The sequence below is a fragment of the Pygocentrus nattereri genome, chromosome 2, assembly GCF_015220715.1.
Source record: "Pygocentrus nattereri isolate fPygNat1 chromosome 2, fPygNat1.pri, whole genome shotgun sequence".
Classification (NCBI taxonomy): Eukaryota; Metazoa; Chordata; class Actinopteri; order Characiformes; family Serrasalmidae; genus Pygocentrus; species Pygocentrus nattereri.
In genome coordinates, this window is record NC_051212.1 from 45284246 (window position 1) to 45302373 (window position 18128).

General features: G+C 38.5%; 1 long non-coding RNA gene and 1 gene segment (V, D, J or C); both read left to right on the top strand.

Annotated features, from left to right (window-relative positions):
* The first annotated feature begins 9164 nt into the window (after positions 1-9164).
* On the top strand, positions 9165-14748 carry LOC119261592. 13 transcript variants are annotated; one of them, XR_005129082.1, is made up of 8 exons: positions 9165-9313; positions 11361-11462; positions 11569-11763; positions 11843-11941; positions 12133-12227; positions 12399-12488; positions 13729-13859; positions 14331-14748. It is a non-coding gene; the product is annotated as an uncharacterized LOC119261592 (long non-coding RNA). The 13 variants fall into 13 exon arrangements; XR_005129077.1 differs by having other exon boundaries at positions 11569-11658; positions 11733-11763; positions 11843-12227; XR_005129078.1 differs by having other exon boundaries at positions 11569-11658; positions 11737-11763; positions 11843-12227.
* Positions 14749-14786: 38 nt separating this feature from the next.
* Positions 14787-16169, top strand: LOC119261587. The segment is given in 2 exon segments: positions 14787-15366; positions 15515-16169. Coding segments are annotated over 2 exon segments (429 nt in total).
* Positions 16170-18128: the final 1959 nt, after the last annotated feature.

An 18128-nucleotide genomic window follows, 5' to 3' on the forward strand; every position in this document is an offset into this window, starting at 1 on the left:
GTGTTCCAGAGTTAAATAGATCCGTGTAACACGTATAAGGTTCTCCTAAGGGATTTTGAACGGATCTATCGGCTTCTGCTGGAGAAGAGCGCTGCGTTTAACCATTTCTGCTGTAAAAGTTGCGACGCCTTGACGATGAACAACGGCTTTACTGCCTAAACGACATTAGGTTTGAAAAAACGCTGCTAGATTCAGATTCCTTTATTGATCCCAGGAGGAAATTGCAGTGGTCACAGTTGCAGCCATTATGTAAATTAAAATCACTGACGCTTCAGGGCGTAAACCACTTCCATGGCGGTGACCGTCTTCCTCTCGGCGTGCTCGGTGTAGGTGACGGCGTCCCTGATCACATTCTCCAGGAACACTTTGAGTACGCCGCGAGTCTCTTCGTAGATCAGACCAGAGATACGCTTCACACCGCCACGGCGAGCCAGAACCCCAGTTTACAATGTCAGTCTGATTTGCAATAGGCTCAAACTCCTTAAACACTACATGTGTAAACCTTCCCAGAGACTAATCAGTGAGTACATGCAAGCAGGAACTCCTTAAGGAAAACCAAAATTGAACATTGGTGTAGGTTGGGGTCTTTCATGTGAAATAAAAGGAGAATTTTCTGATAAAATCAGAATCGTCTTTTCAAAGTGTTCATCATGTTCAACATTCGATTCCTCCTCTTGGATAAGCTGTAAAGTCACTCAGCACAAATTAACAGCACACTGTAGTGCACCGAGCCATGTTGGTCCAGTTAAAAACTGAAGCTTCAAGCTCAAGTACATCTCAAACTGCATAGAAACTGTAGATATCTTTGACTATAAGTCAGCAGCAGCCATGAACATGTTGTTAGCAAGAGTTTTCATTTCAGGCTGTTGTAGACCATGCAACATGTGTTTTTTACCCATTTGTCTGGCAAACTGAATTGTAACTTCATTTACTTCATCATGCTGGTCTCTATTTTTTTTAATTAACTAATATATATTTTAGTAAAATAACTGAGATAAATGTAGACCTGCTTGTCATTTCTTCCTGTCAGCTTCTAAAGACCACCACTCGGACCACCACATATCATCACATAATATGCACAGATATGCGCAGATTGTGCCATAATGTCACAATAAATGACTTTTAAAATGTTCTTTTTCAAGAAATGTGACAATCAAAAGTGTTAATGTGCTGTAAATCAATGCAAGCTAATTTCATGTGTCCTTTCCTCACTGCTCACCTGCTTGCACTGTAAAAAAATGGCTCATGAGATGAACCTAAAAATTTCATGTAGTAACAACTGAAGTGATTTAAACATCAGCCACTTTTTCACTTTTTGCTGCTGTGATCTATCTTCTTATGTTTCACTGCATTGTTTAATAATCTATAGAATCTCTAGAAGACTGCCTGTTGTGTCAAATTCCATCCACTCTACTAGACTTATTAGACAAATGAAGATTGTACCACTTAAGATGGGGGTACCCCCTGCTCTAAATAAATAAATAAATAAATAAAAATACAAATACACTATATTTCCAAAAGTATTCAGTCTTCTGCCTTCACACGTATATGAACTTGAGTGACATCCCATTAATACATCGGGTTTAATATGATATAATATAAGCTTTAACTCTTTTGGGAAGGCTTTCCACAAGGTTTAGGAGGGTGTTTATGGGAATTTTTGACCATTCTTCCAGAAGCGTGTTTGTGAAGTCAGACACTGATGTTGGACATGAAGGTCTGGCTCGCAGTCTCCACTCTAATTCATCCCAGAGGTGTTCTATCGGGTTGAGGTGTAGGCCAGTGAAGTTCTTCCACACCAAATTTACTCACCCATGGCTTTATGGACCTTGCTATGTGCACTGGTGTGCAGTCATGTTGGAAGGGGCCATCCCCAAACTGTTCCCACATTGTTGGAAGCATGAAATAGTCCAAAATCTCTTGGTCTGTGGAAGCAATAAGAGTTCCTATCACTGGAACTAAGGGGCTGAGCCCAGCTCCTGAAAAACAACCCCACATTATAATCCCCCCTCCACCAAACTTGTCTCCACTGCTCTGGAGTCCAGTAGCGGTGCTTTACACCACTGCATTCGACACTTTGCATTGCCATTGGTGATGTAAGGCTTGGATGTAGCTGCTCAGCCATGGAAACCCATTCCATGAAGCTCTCTACGCACTTTTCTTGAGCTAATCTGAAGGCCACATGAAGTTTGGAGGTCTGTAGCGACCCTGCAGAAAGTTGGCAAACTCTGCGCATTATGTGTCTCAGGATCCGCTGACCCTGCTCTGTCATTTTACATGGTCTGCCACTTCGTGACTGAGTTGCTGTCATTCCCAATAGTTTCCACTTTGTTATATTTTCACTGACAGTTGTCTATGGAATATTTAGTTGCAAGGAAATTTCATAACTGGACTTGTTGTATAGGTGGCGTCCTATCACGGTACCATGCTGGAGCTCACTGAGCTCCTGAGAGCGACAATTCTTTCACTGTTTGTAGAAGCAGTCTGCAGGCCTAGGTGCTTGGTTTTATACACCTGTGGCCAAGGAAGTGATTGGAACAGCTGAATTCACTGAGTTGGAAGGATGACTGAATACTTTTGGCAATATAGTGTACACTTGGTTGCATGGTTTAGTTTGGGTGTGCATCTTTTTGTAGATCATTGAGACAATACTTGAGATGCTATGCTATATTGTTAATCTCTCCTCCTTCCGAATTTCCCACTCTAGCATTAAGCCAAAATGTTCTCACTGTGATCTGTTCTTCAGGCATGGACAAGCTTCTGGCATGCTGCCATTTGCCCAAATCATACTGCTTCTGTTTATTGGTGAGAATGAAATATGCATACAACTTTTATTCATTTCTGCAAAACATAATTCTATGTCATCTGTTACAGTGGTTTTAGATTAAGAGGCCTGGCCTTGTTTATATTTTTGCTCTTTATTTTTCAGGTGATGTATATTCAAATACAATCTCTCCACTGGAAACTCTTTTTGTAACTGAATCAGGGTGTTTCCGTAATCCTCGACCACCTGGCTTCTCCAGACAAAAAGAATGGATTTGTTGATCTCCTCTGCTGCAGTATCAGTCCCAAAATCCCCAATGCTATTTAGCACTAAGAAGGCACACTGGGCTCAACTTAGTTCTTTGTCTCTTTGGGGCGAATGTTACAGTACGGTATGGTACGGTTGACAGAGGTCCCACTGCCTGAAGTGGTTTCTCTACTGTCCTGTTAATCAATCTCTCTCTCTTTCTCTCTCTCGCTCTCTTTATTTGAGCTCCTGAGCATCGTCTGCCTGAGTCATCACGTTAGCCATCAAAGCTGCTAGAGTCACCAGAGCTCCATCTCTGTTGGCTGTTTTGCACCTCAACTGCATGAACTGACCCTCCTGATGCTGCTGCTGCTGCTGCATAAACTCAATTAACCACTGCTCCACTTATTTCCCATTTTGTATTCTCGTATTTTATAATAACACTGTTTGCTATCCGGGGTCAACCAGAGGAGGATGGGTTTCCCTTTTGAGTCTTCAGGTTTCTTCCTCTTGCTCTAAGGGAGGTTGTTGTTGCCACTGTCGCCATTGGCTTGGTCTTGGAGGCTTGGACCCAGATTTTTCTGTAAAGCTGCTTTGTGACAACTCCTGCTGTAAAAAGCACCATATAAATAAGCTTTGATGTGACTTGACTTGACGAATGACTATGTAGTGTTTCACTGTACAGATGGGTTAAAATGCAGAGGAGAAATTTAACTCTTGTGGGACTAATAACGGTCACTTAACTTTTTTATTATTATTAATTATTTTATGAGCTTATATGATTATTTTAAGACCACATCACAATTCTATATGTCTATGTCAAAAAATAGAAAAAAAAATATATTAAAGTTATTTTATATTAACTAATAAAAGTGGCTACCAAAGCTCATAAATAATAAACCCATGCATAGAAATCAAGCTCAGCTTAGTTTCCTACTCGCCAGCTTCTCATTTGAATTTTCTGTTCCACCTTAAATGTTGCTGCAGTTACTCTGAGGTGCCTTAAATGTAGAACAAATTTAAAAGAACGAAGCCACATCAGATCAATAAATGCATCAGTTTACCTCAATAAATAATCCTTGATCAACAAATGACCTCAGACTTTTGCTCGGAGACGTTTACTGAGCAGTTAATGTGCAGCACAGCGAAGCTACAATCAGCCGTTGGAGCTGCTGAACATGGGTCCTGTGATGAACTGGCGACCTCTCCAGGTGTATCCTGCCTTCCGCCCGATGACCACTGGGATAGTCTCCAACACCCCCGCGACCCAGAAGGAAAACTGGCTTAGAAGATGTGTGTGTGTGTGTGTGTGTGTGTGTGTGTGTGTGTGTGTGTGTGTGTGTGTGTGTGTGTGAGAGCTGCTGAACACGCCTCGCTGCCTGATCTAACGCTACGTCCAAACCACTGCTGTATTTCACCTAAAACACTAAATAGTGCACTTATAATGGTATAAGCGCTATGTTTGTACACTATTCAGGGTACTAGTGCTCAGTTTGGAGCACAAAAATAAATATCCCAATGGGAAATGTGGTAAATCTGTTTTTATTTCTGGACCAATTCCTTCACTAGGAAGAGGCTCAGGTAATTTTAGTAGACTTTTAAACCTTCATACCTGGCTTCAGAATACCTGCCTTTCCAAAGGCTTGACTTTTATAGACAATTTTAACCTCTTCTGGAATCGCCCCTCCTTCTATAGATCTGATGGGATTCATCCCAATAGGCTGGGTGCTCAGATTTTAGGACATAATATGTTTTACTCTGTTTTTAATTAGAAATGACAACTCAAGACCTACAATGCAAGTTCAATTATACCAGTAGTCATTAATAGTAGGAGACCTAGGACCAGCATTTTTACAAGAAATACCAAGAATCCTCATAATTTTAATGTATTTATTAATCGTGATAATCTTATCAGCATTAAGCCATCTCTAATTTCCATAAACCCCCAAGAAAACTGAACTGATAACCCAGTGAGTAGTCTTGAGAGTTTTAAGAAAAGAAAAGGTTTAGGTATAATCCATCTGAATATTAGAAGCCTACTACAAAAATGGATCATCTTAAAATCCTGGCTGCACAGTCTGATCCTGATATAACAGTTTTAACAGAGACCTGGCTTAGACATTGTACCAATGATGAAGATATAGCTTTAAATAATTGTATCCTCCATAGAAAAGACAGAGTTTCAAGGGGAAAATAATAAATTCTCTAAAAAATAATTCCCACCTTTTTCCAACAAGCGTTTTAGTTGACGATCAGCTGATTTCTGCCCAGAAGAAAATATGTCAAGCCTTTAACTCACATTTTGCTGCAGCTGGCCACATCTTTGATAAGAATAGCACAAACCCATTGAATAAAATTGATCTCAGCTCTACTGTTTCTAAAACGCATGGTCTTTTCTCACTCCAGCCATTTTCTCCATATTTAGTTGCTAATGCCCTGGCTAAAATTAATCCACGAAAAGCCACTGGAGAAGATGGGCTGGACCCCTTTTTATTGCGTCTCGCAGCCCCGATTATTTTAGAATACATTTTATACATTTTTAATCTTTCAGTTTTATCTTGCAGAATTCCCAGGGTCTGGAAAACAGCTCATGTAATTCCTTTGCATAAAGGTGGTGAGACAACATATCTGAATAATTATAGGCCAATCTCAAAACTGTCATGTTTAGCAAAAATGTTAGAATCTCTAGTAAACCAGCAATTGAAATAATTTCTTCATGAAAATTCTGTTTTATCTAAATATCAGTCTGGTTTCAGAGAAGGTCACAGCACTATCACTGCTACAACACTGGTTTTAAACAATCTTTATTCAGACATAGACAAGAAGAAACATTGTGCAGCTGTTTTTATTGACTTAACAAAAGCATTCGACACAGTTGATCATACTCTTCTTTTACGGAACTTAGAAAAGATTGGCTTTGATGCAACTGCGCTGGACTGGACCCAAAACTACCTCACTGAAATCACAGAAATCAATGCATGACATTGAATCATTATAAATCACAGTTGGTATCTATATCTAAAGGTGTACCACAAGGTTCAATTTTGGGTCCAGTCTTATTTAATATCTACATAAATGATATTGCTACCTCTGCTTCAACCTCAGACTGCAAAATTCACCCTTTATGCAGATGACACGATTTTATATTGCTCAGCTGATTCTATTCATGCTGCAACAAGAAAATTACAGAGCTCATTTAATGCTCTGCAGGTGGCGTTATATAAGCACAAACTAGTTTTAAATGCCATAAAAACCAAGTTCATGCTGTTTCCCAGATCTTTTAATACTGATTTTAGTACTGTAAATATTACTACCCTGGCAGGATCCACTATGGAGAGAGTCACAGAATATAAATACCTTGGCATATGGCTGGATGATAAACTCAGTTTTAAACCACACATAAATAAACTAGTCAGTAAATGCCGACAGAAGCTGGGTTATTTTTATAGACATAAGTCCTGTTTGCTCTCTCAAATTACTGGACCCAGTGTATCACTCTGCCCTGAGGTTCATCACTGGAGATCCATACAGAACTCACCACTGTGAGCTGTATGCGAAAGTTGGGTGGCCCTCTTTAACGGTACGAAGGGAAACACACTGGTTGATTTTTATTTATAAGACACTCTCCGGTCATTTGCCAGAATATATCACTTCATTGATGAATATAAATAACAGTAATTATCAGACTCGCTCTAGTAATTGGATCAGCTGCCAGGTACCAAGAGTTTTTACTGAACTGGGAAAATCTGCTTTTAGTCACAGCACCAGTGAGCTGGAATTCACTACAGGAAACACTAAAACTCAGCTCACTGGTGTCACTCAGTCATTTTAAACTTTTAATATCAAACCTCCTACAGACAGCCTGGACCTGTTTTACTTAATCATATTTATTCGTAACTTTTATTTTTGTGTTAGTTCTTCTTAGTTCGTTATCTCTTTTTATTTATTTATTTATTTCCTCTCATTTTATTTTTATGTTTTTTTTTATCATTACTTTTTTTTAATTTGTGATATTGTACTATTACCTTACTAATTTCTTATCCATTTTTGATCTTAATTTCTTACCATTTAAATCTCAGTTTTTATCTACTTTTATCTTTTATTCACTGTTATTTTAAATTTTCTTTTAATTTAAAATGATTAAATGTAGTTATTATTTTCTTTGTCATGTCAATCCCTGTTTTTGTAAATGCTCGGCTACACTGAAAATGAGGGTTGCCCTCAATGTACTTCCGAGTCAAAATAAAGGTTAATTGATTGATTGATTGATTGATTGATTGATTGATTGAAATGTCAGCCGTTTAGATTACAGCTTTCGTTTGTCATCAGTACAAACACAAATTGAATGAAATCTTGTCAGTAGATTCAAATACACTGATTAATGTACTTTACACATTTAAAAAGTATTTCAAAAATCTGTTTTACCGCCTTTGCTAGATCAGTTATGGTTTTATCTCATTTAATCCACCGCAGCACCGCTGAGTGAACTTGAAGTTGACAACCAAATTGGTGGCAGCGCGATTGTGACATCATCATAATACAATTGATAGGAAACTGCAGGCATTAGAATGTTGGGTTTGTTGCAGAATGATTGGATAGGACAAAGTTCTATATGGAATGATGTCATAATGACTGTAACATCATTTGGGAAAACCCAGAGTCATGGAGAGAGAGAGAGAGAGAGAGAGAGAGAGAGAGAGAGAGAGAGAGAGAGAGAGAGAGAGAGAGAGAGAGAGAGAGAGAGAGAGAGAGAGAGACTCGTTTCAATGGAAGTTCAAATTGCTTGATGGTCACGTGATTTATGTGACACTTCAGATAATTCCAGGAAATTCTTTGAGGCAATTTAAACCCATAAACACAGAGCGACAGAACTGCGTCTTTTGGTATTTAGCTGTCAATAACTGCATTGATTCATGTAGCAAACCAACCTTTGCCAGCACACACACGTTTTTTGAGTCGCTTCTCCCTCTGGGTCGCGGGGGGTGCTGGAGCCTAACATAGCGGTCATCGAGCGAAAGGCAGGATACACCCTGGACGGGTTGCCAGTCCATCGCAGGGCAGACAGACACATTCACACACACTCACACCTAGGGGCAGGTTTATTTATTTATTTATTTATTTATTTATTTATTTATTTATTTATATTTAAATTAAGTCATTCATATTTTAAAGTAAAGCAAAAAGTTAACAGTTACACCTTCTTGAGACGTTAATTTAGCAATATTGGTTTTTAAAGCAATTATCTAGAACTCCAAGCACCACAGAAGAGCTTGTCCCTACAGTCATGCGTAAAGATAAAAAAACACATTTTTCTGCATTTATAACGGCAATAATCTAAACATGACTGTGGAATATAGAAATTAAATGACATTAAAGAAAGCAAATGATGGATAAACATGATAAAATATGTAATGAAAGATCCCCAGGAGTCGTGTTACTGGAGTTACCACGTAACAGAAAATATCTTATTTTGAAATAAAAGTCACACTGATCACATCACTTGACTTCCTTTTACCTGTTTTCTGAGGATCTATGAAGGAAAGCACATGGTGAATCCACTGTGTCTTTCGGTTCTCAGAGATTTTCTCATTTAGCTCATGATTTCATATGAAGCTTTTAGCTGAAGTCACTGGTGTGACCGACTGTATTCTGAGATAAAAGTGAAAAAACAGATCATAAATGGATTAAATTCCATATTTTAGTGGATTTTCCAGGATTGACTATGATGTGGTTTGATGCTCTGTAGCAGCTGTTTTGTAAAATGCGTTGTTTGTTTTGCGTTGTTACTTTTCTTATGTGTAACACCGATGAGGATCAGTAACACCAGTGACTCCTATGGACAGATAGAAAAGTGGACGTTTCTGTAGAACGACCCTACTTCAAGATTTCTGTAGTTTTTCTCCCTAGCAAATGTATTAATGCATGTGTGACACCCACAAAGTTTGTTTGTGTTTCCTTTATTATTATTATTATTATTGTTGTTGTTGTTATTGTTAGTTACCTTTAGTTAAATCTGCCATATTAATCCTCGTCTCAATGCACATCAGTTCTAAGCTTGGCAATAGAATAGCAGGTATCCCTGCTATTCCCTGATGCTGCCAGAAGGGAGCGGTGTAGCGCTGGCTGTGCTGTGATTATCTACGGTAGTCTGTACATTTCCTCTCAGACTATGTTGGGGGGGTGCAAGGATAGATGATTCGTTTTAGGTGTTAAGCGTCATCCAACATGGGGCATCGGTCAGAATGCCAGGTAGAGGAATGATGAGGAGACGATGGGCTTGGTTATCGAATTGTATTCTTAGAGGTAATTCAAACAGGTAGCATTAATATTCACATTCTCAGGAAAGCGAGATGAGTTGACATTTCTCACAGTCTGAGAGGGTAGAGGAAACAAGAAATAGAAATAAGGCACCATAAAATACAAATAACAATCTGTAATTACGTTAACAGTTAAGTGCCTGTAATGCACTACAAACATAAGTCGCTGGCGATTTCTAGTAGTAAACACAGCCTAGTCACGGAGCAGACATTATACAGTCTCATCTAGAGGTCAAAGGAGGTAACGCAAATGTGACATTCATCTCCCGAGGACAGAATTTCCCCGAAATATTCTCAAATGGTATCGAGGCAGGTAGTGCTAAGCGCTAATAATAGGCAACTTAGAAACATATGGATTTACAGACAAGTAAACGAAACGGAGATGTGAGGAAATGCCACCACCATTACTTAAGAACTAAAGGGAACTTCGCTTGAAGGTCAGATTTAGACTATAAATCGGAGCGTGCCCAACAAATACAGCTCCGTTGCTATTACAGGCTGATGAAACAGGAAACTCTAAACACGAAATCAGGAGATTCTACAATAAAAGTCCCGGCCTTCTGTACAGACTAGCCAGGCGTTCGTTAAAGCGAGTGGCGTCTTCTGTCTCGTCCTTTCAGCCCTGTTTTTCAGGTGAGCGCTGTGTTAGAAATACACCGCACCCCTCCTGAACTAGTTAGTCCAGCGTCTGGGAGCAGATATCAGCACGTTTTGTGTCAGCTTGCGTGCGCGGAGTCGAGGCTTAGTAGGTTCCAGAAATGCAGAAATAAAAAAAAAAAAAACCTTTTTAGTTGCTTGTGTTTTAGCTGAGCTCCTGGGTGAACTCCACTGTTCCACTGTTTAATATTCGTTTAGGGGTTAAAGATGTTTAAACGAGCTAAAATGCATTTTAACTGGACGTGAAAGTTTCCCCACCCTATTCACATTCACATCCCTGGGTCTCCCTACCCGCCATGTTCAGGTCGTGCCGGGGGTCGGTCACTAGTTTTACAGATTTGATGTCCAAACCCAGCGTCGGTTTGATGGAAAAAAGGATAGATGACAATGTCTCAGATGTATCGTTGACAAATTCAAAATCAAGAAAGTGTTTTTTTAGTTCATATTCACTAAATATTAATAGTAGACACTAAATAATTCACCATGTATAATGAATATTCATAGTTCACAGTACACAATTCACAGTGGATGTTGAATAATTCATAGTGAATATGGAATAATTTGTAGAAATTCCATAATAATTTGTAATAAATGCTGTATTATTTAAAATACGGTATCATTCATAGCACATACTGAAGAATTCATAGGAGTCACCACTGTAAAAATCTCAGTAGATACTGAACAATTCACTGCAGATACAAAATAATTCAGAATGAAGAGAATCATTAATAGAAGCACTAAATATTAATGGTAGACACGAAATAATCCATATAGGGTACTGAGTAAAGCACAGTAGATATTGATTTATTTAGAGTAGTTACTATATATTCATTGCTGATACTCAAATTCATAGTCAATAAGTAAAAAATATATATAGTATATAATCCAAAATACAATAGACAGTGCATATGAAATAAATCATAGTAATTATATAATACATTGTAATAGATACTGAATAATCCATAGTGGGCATTCGATAATTTGTAGTGCATATGAAATAATGGATATAAATTACATAATTAATAACAAATATTAAATAATTCAGAGGTCATTATATGAATAAAAGCTGATAGTAAATAAATCATCGCAGGTGCTGTATAATTCACAGTGGAGAATTAATAAATCATAGGAGGTAAAGAATATTTCAAAACCATCATGAAACTTGCACAGCAGTGACTGAATAATTCTCAGTACATAACATTTACAGTAAATGCTGAATTCATATGGAATATGGAAAAATTCATATTTCATACTGAATAATTTGGTCCTGAATATTTCAGAGAAGTAACTGGAAAATAAGAGGGTGTTTTTGAAATCATTTTCCAGACTGAATAATTCAGTGTCCATTACAATTGACTGTGTTTCTATGAAAACAGAAGCTGAGACTGTGCAGATAACGGTGGCTGATGAAGTGGCTGATGAAGTCATCAACAGTACCATGAGCATCTGTCTGGAGGGGTCTGAAGAGAAACCTCTGGGTAAGTACAGAAAATGAGAAGATTGTGAGATGAAAATAACACATTTAGTCAATATTAAAGCTTAACATGAGCCCTTATCTGTCTGAATTCATTCACGATCATCTAGTGAGCTCCAACCCTGACACAGGTAAAGTCATCAGAGAGCTCCTGGACATCCTATTTGATGATGCCCTGTCAGCGAGTCTCTAGCTTCTGGGTGAGTAAAAGAAATAAACATATTACAATGATAATGAAAGAGCTGGGAAACTGACCGTATTCATTTATATTAAGGCAGAAAATGAGCTTATGGACACCAACCTGGGTAAGTAAAGGAAATCACCAGAGAGTGAGATGATAACACATTTAGTGAGTATAAAAGCTTTAATCTAAATTCCTTCAAGATCATCTAGTGAGCTCCAACAAAGATGCAGCTGATGCCATCAGAGAGCTCCTGGAGATCATGCTTCATGATGTTTTGTCAGCGAGTTTCCAGCCTCTGGGTGAGTGGAAGACACAAAATAACATATTTGAAATATTGAAAAATGACAAACTGGAAAACCAACTAATGAAAGCAGAAAATGAGACACTGATGAATGATGGATGATGAAGCTCAGTCAGAAGCTATTGATGAGCTGATTTTACCATTAATCTGCCTTAATTAATACAAATTCTGCTCGCTGTATTGTAAAAGAAGACGATCAGGTGCTGAAGATGACAGTGAAGCCAATGACGAGCAAACGCACCCTGACCTGGAGAAGTCAGAGCCCACCAATATCCATCCTTTGGGTAAGAAATGGAAATCATTAGCAGATATAATGATGACCATAAAACAGCTGCTGCGAATAGTTTCCTGATCACTAATTAATAATTAATCAATGCTGCATATATTATGATACATAAGTAATAATCATAACCAATCACAGTGATTGATCTGGACAGCGTTTCTCCGTATAACAGCAGGAGATGAGTGGCCGAAGCTGAAGGACCATGTAGCTGAGGAACATCTGGACCTCACAGAGGCTTCAGACAGTGATGACCAGCCTCTGGGTGAGTAAATAAGATAAATCTCAGATTCTGGAGTCGGAACACAACAGAACATCTGTTCACAGCAAAAATACTGGCATGGATGTGCGGTTCTAGGAAAAGGCCTCAATTGGTATAGAACTGTTACATGATACAAAGATGCTTTGGTCATTAAAAGGGCTCTTTACATGTGAGAGCCATCCACTGAAAGGGTCATTAGGGAACCAGATATGGTTCTTCTAAGGAAAGAACTCTTACTCTTTTATCAATACATTAAAAAAAAACCATTTGAATTCAGAGAAAGATATGATCAGCATAATCAAAGCTGAAGCTCAGCCTGAAGCCACCAAAAACAGGCTGAACGTCTGCCTGGAAGAGAGTCAAGCCCCAGAGAACCAAGGTCTGAGTAAGTGACAGAAAGAACTGTATAATATGCTCATAATAACTAGAACAGTTGTGGTGTGGCTGGGGTTTTGATGGGTATTTGATAGGGTACTTTAGGTGGTTATGAGGTGGTGGCTGATTTGTTTATAGGTAGTTTTATGATATTGTAACATGTTCTAGAAATGTTCTTCATGTTCCTTCTTGGTTATTGTTCTACAATTATTTTCTGGGGTTTTTCTGACAAAGGGGCTGGTTCACCTTTGGGGGTTTGTTTGTTAGATCAGACAGGAACTGGGTATTGGTTGGAGTTGAGCGCTGATGGAGTGCAGATGTGAGTTAAATGTAGAGCTGGCTGTTAGCTAAAGCTTCACTTATTGTACAGCGTACCGAGCACGTCAGCTTCTGCATCAGCCATGTGTCCTTCAATAGCATTAACATTACAGCATTATAAATGGTTGCTAGGGTGTTGCTAGGGGGTCACTAAAGTTATGTTGTTGTGATGTTACTATTTTGTTGTAGTGTTTTGGTGTTTGATATGGAGTGGCTAGGCCACTGCTATATCATCCCAGACGGTGGCCTGACTGTTGTTTATCGGTTAATGTTATTCTAGGTTGTTGCTAGGGAATTACTGTGTAGTTGCTATGGATTTTCTGGCAGTTGCTAGGGAATTGTCATGTTGATTACTAGGCAACTGAAAGCTCTTTAAAAGCACACCTCTCACAACCAGAGTGAAAATGAGTTGATTGGTTGTGAGCCTCAATTAGATAAACTGATTTGAAATACGTTGTAACTTAAATGCTGGTTACTCTTTCTGGGCTCCAGACTATCTGAGAAAAGCTGGTTACTGATTTAATCTAATTTTGCTCTCTTGCTGAAATAGACATAAAGAAAAGCCACCCTCCTGAGGAAGAAGACACCAACAAGAGAAAAACTAGGAGAGGAACAAGAGGAAAAGGGCGGAAAATCATCTATAATAAAGAAAAACATCCAAATGACAAACTAGATGGACAGGTACATGTACAGATTTTCGTCCTTGTCATGGTCTGTAATCTGCAGATCATGTAGTTCTTATCATGGTCACTAGATTGTTCATCATTTAGTCCTAGTCATAGTCCCAAAACTGTGGATTTTCTTGTGCTATTCAGGGTCCTTAATCTGTGGATCTTTTAATTATAGTCTTCGTCGCTAATGTATGGATCTTCAGTCCTAGTCATAGTCTTGAAAGTATGATTATTTTTGTTCTAGTAATGCTACTAAAACTATGGATGCTTTAGTCCTATTTTTGGTTCCTAAACTGTGGATCATTTAGACCTTGTCTTGGTCCCGAAACTGGATCTTTTAGACCTTGTCTTGGTCCCTAATCTATGGATTTTATTGTCTTAGTCATAGATTCTAATGTGTAAATCTTTTAGTTCTAGTCTTGGTCCCTGATCTCTGAATGTTTTACTCCTAGTTACGGTCTATTAAACATTGTTTTTATAGAGAGGTTCAAGAGGTTCTTCTGGACAGACAAACAACGTAAAGAACTGCGGTCATGAAAACAGGGAGATGGTCCGTCCCAAACGGGTGCAGTTAGAGTGAGATGGTGAATCTGATGATGTCCTACATACGTTCACAGTCTGGAAGACAGGATGGACTGAGAGAACAGCAACAGAAGGACTCCACTGGTGGCAGGACTACATAAAGAACCGTGGTGTTGATCACAGTTGGGCGCAGGAAGAGATGGGTGACGGATATGATGCAGTGCAGTTCAACCTCACATACTGGAGGACAGGATTTTTTCTGAATGGCACAAATGAACATCTAAGACCGGGGAGATGGACAGAGAGAGAGAGAGACAAAGAACCAGAGAGAGACAGAGAACCCAAGAGAGACAGAGAACCTGAAGAAAAAATTATGCACTCACACAAATACAATCACACACACCACTGACACACACACACACCACTGACACACACCCACACACCACCAACACACACTCTCTCACACACACATACACACACACCACCAACACACACTCTCTCACACACACACAAATTTTCTAAGCTGCTCATCCTTCAGGTTACAGGGGATGCTAGAGTCTATCTCAGTGCTCACTGGGCAAAAAGCAGGCAGCAGCTTGGACAGATCACCAGTCCATCACAGCAGACCAGAATCTCTAAATAATTAAACAGGAAAAAATCTAAACGTTTCATTTTTTGTTAACATTTTTTATTTTATTTTATTATTATTAAAAAGTAATATCTATAATATGGAAACATGGAACATCAGAGATGTATTCACATAAAACCTCAAAATTAAGATAAGAGCAAAAGCTCTATGCTAAATGATTAGAAGATGAAGAAATGAGGCATGACAGCAGTGCACTGTGACTGAGTGTATGAGCTGCATTATGGGTGGAGCTGTGTATCTCAGCAGAGAGCTACACTGATCCCATTCAGCTCTGACTGCTCTCAGTCACTTCACATCTCTATCAACATGCTGCTCTCTATCCTTTTTCTCCTAGCACTGCTTTTAGGTAAGAGAACATTTATGGCACTTCTTTCTAACTGTTTTGAGATAATAAACGATCTGTATAGTAATACATTTAAATTCTAATCGCAGATTTACTTGAATGTTGTGTGAGAGGTTCCAATTTAATTTCTTCAATATTTTTCTGTTTCCAGGAGACACATCAGCACAGACAGTTGTACCACTGGAGGGAGAAATTCATGTTTCAGAGGGCGATAATGTTACTCTCTCCTGCAACTACAGTAACCAGTATGGTAGTGATGTTCTTCAGTGGTATCGTCAGTTTCCCAGATCCGGACCAGAGTTTCTCCTGTCTATTAACCTATATGCATCTAAGAGTGATTCTCCTCCACGAATGTCTGTTGAACTTGATCAAGACAACAAGCGTGTGGATCTGATAATCTCTGCTGCTGCAGTATCAGACTCTACACTCTACTACTGTGCCCTGCAGCCCACAGTGACAGGAAACCCAGCTACACTGTACAAAAAGCCCTTAAATAGAACCTCAAACATTAGGTACTGTACAAAGCCTGTGAATGAATAAGGTTATTTTTCTCTGAATGTATCTACAGTATGAAGACTTGAAACTTTCATTTATACTATATGCCAAACTGAAGAGATCTTATATTCAAACTGGCATTCTTACATTTCTCTGGAGTTTCGATGATACAGATTAACATATTTAATTCTCTGCATTTTTACGACCACAATTCTGAACTAAAACAACAATACTGAGTCACATAAGTCACTTTAAAATGTATATTGTCTCTATATGTTGTGTATAGGTCTCTATATGTTGTGTATATTTTCTCTATATTTTGTATATATTTAATATCTTTCAATTTGTTTTTTATATTTTACTTTTACTTATTTTCTTTCTGTAGAGTGATTATCTGAGCCTCACCACGAGCATTTCAATGCATAAATGTCATGACATGTTGTGCAAATGACAAATAAACCTGAAACTTACATTAATACCTGTATGTGTAGGTGTGTGATAATGTTCTGACACACAGATGTAATGAGGGAAACTGTCCACAGGAGTGTAGACTTCATCTAGTCTTTACTGAACACTGGAGCAGTATTGTTCAATCTAAAGTGGAAGGAAAGAGAATAATTGTTTCAAACGTACTTAAGGACCATCCATCCATCCATCCATCCATCCATCCATCCATCCATCCATCCATCCATTTTCTAAGCCGCTTCCCCAATGTAGCATTTTTATGTAACACAAACAGTTAATACAGACAGTTTAAAGACATTAGATTTTATCTCAAGTGAATGTAAATACAGTTTAGTTAGATAAGCAATATTAGACCTTTGTGTCCAAAATGTTTATTTTTCAACATAAGAAAAAAATGGCGATTAAATGTCAAGGGAAGAAATTTGAAAAGACATTTATGTAAATAAATAAAGGATATTGTTTATTATTTAACTGCTTAAATGGCCAGGGCCCAGCAGTGGGCCCAAAGTTTTAATACATACTTCTATAATCTAAGAATATCTCAGCCCGTTTGCACTGAACTCCATGTAGTTAGTGAATAATAAGCCTTGGTATGTACATAGTCTGAGATTTAAAGGGGTTAATAACCTCATGTTAGTCTCATACATGCAATGATTGGAACATCTAAACACTAATAGTAGACACTGCATACACAAGGACTGAAGACGAATGGTTAGATAGCACTTCACTGAACTAAGGTAAAATAAAGAATCTGAAGAAAGACAGAAACACAATTGTAGACCCTTTAAGGTTTGGGAATGGAAAAGTGTTCTATTCCACCAAAAAGTTGAAAATTCCTGCAAAATTTGGACAGACTAAGCATCTTGTCTAAACTGAGGCATGCATGAAAAGAGCCGTGCTGGATTAGAAAAATGACAGTACAGTGATGTTGTATCAACCTGTAAAACACCTGACAAGCTCTGGTCATTACTATGTAAACATTATGGACGATGAAGGCAAAAACATTTACGCTAATGATCATGTCATGAAGCTGCTGAAGATGTCACTTTAAAGACACAAAGAAATGAAGATGTCAGTGAGATGAGGAAACACTCACAGTCCCAGAAAAATAAACTCAGCAGATAAACAGAAAATCCTGATAAAACTTCATAGACATTTTGCTCATGTGTCTGTGGACAGACTGCTAAAGCCTCTGACAGGCTCAGGCAATGAAGATGCAGAACGTAGCATCACTATGCAGAGAAATGTTAGTGAATGTGAAATATGTCACTGTATGTAAGACCAAACCAAAGCCTGCTGTTGGCCTATCACTGGCATCTCAGTACCGTGAAACTGTGCCAGTAGATCTGCATGGACTTGAGCCAGGAGTGTCTCCAAATTATTGACCTGTTCACACACTGTAGTGCAGGCAGCATTCTGACCATGTCGGATAAATGTGTATGGTCAACCTTTGAAATTGTTTATTGACAATGTGGGACAGTTAAACAATGATGAGATGAGATGGCAGAAAACTTCAACACAGAAAAAAGACAAAATCTGCCTTCAGCCCATGGAGCAATCGACTATTGCAGCAGCACAACCAAACACTTATTGTGGTCATAAAGAAAGTCAAGACAAATCACGCTTGTGACTGGGACACAGCATTCAAAATGCCCATGGCTACAGTCTTCGTCAGAATCCTAACCTGCCCCCTGGGTTAACCAACAAGCCCCCAGCTTTAGATGGCACCACAAAAAGTGAATGAGTAGCAAAACACATTTCTTCTTTACATGCATCAAAAAAGCTTTTAGAGGAGCAGAATGTTC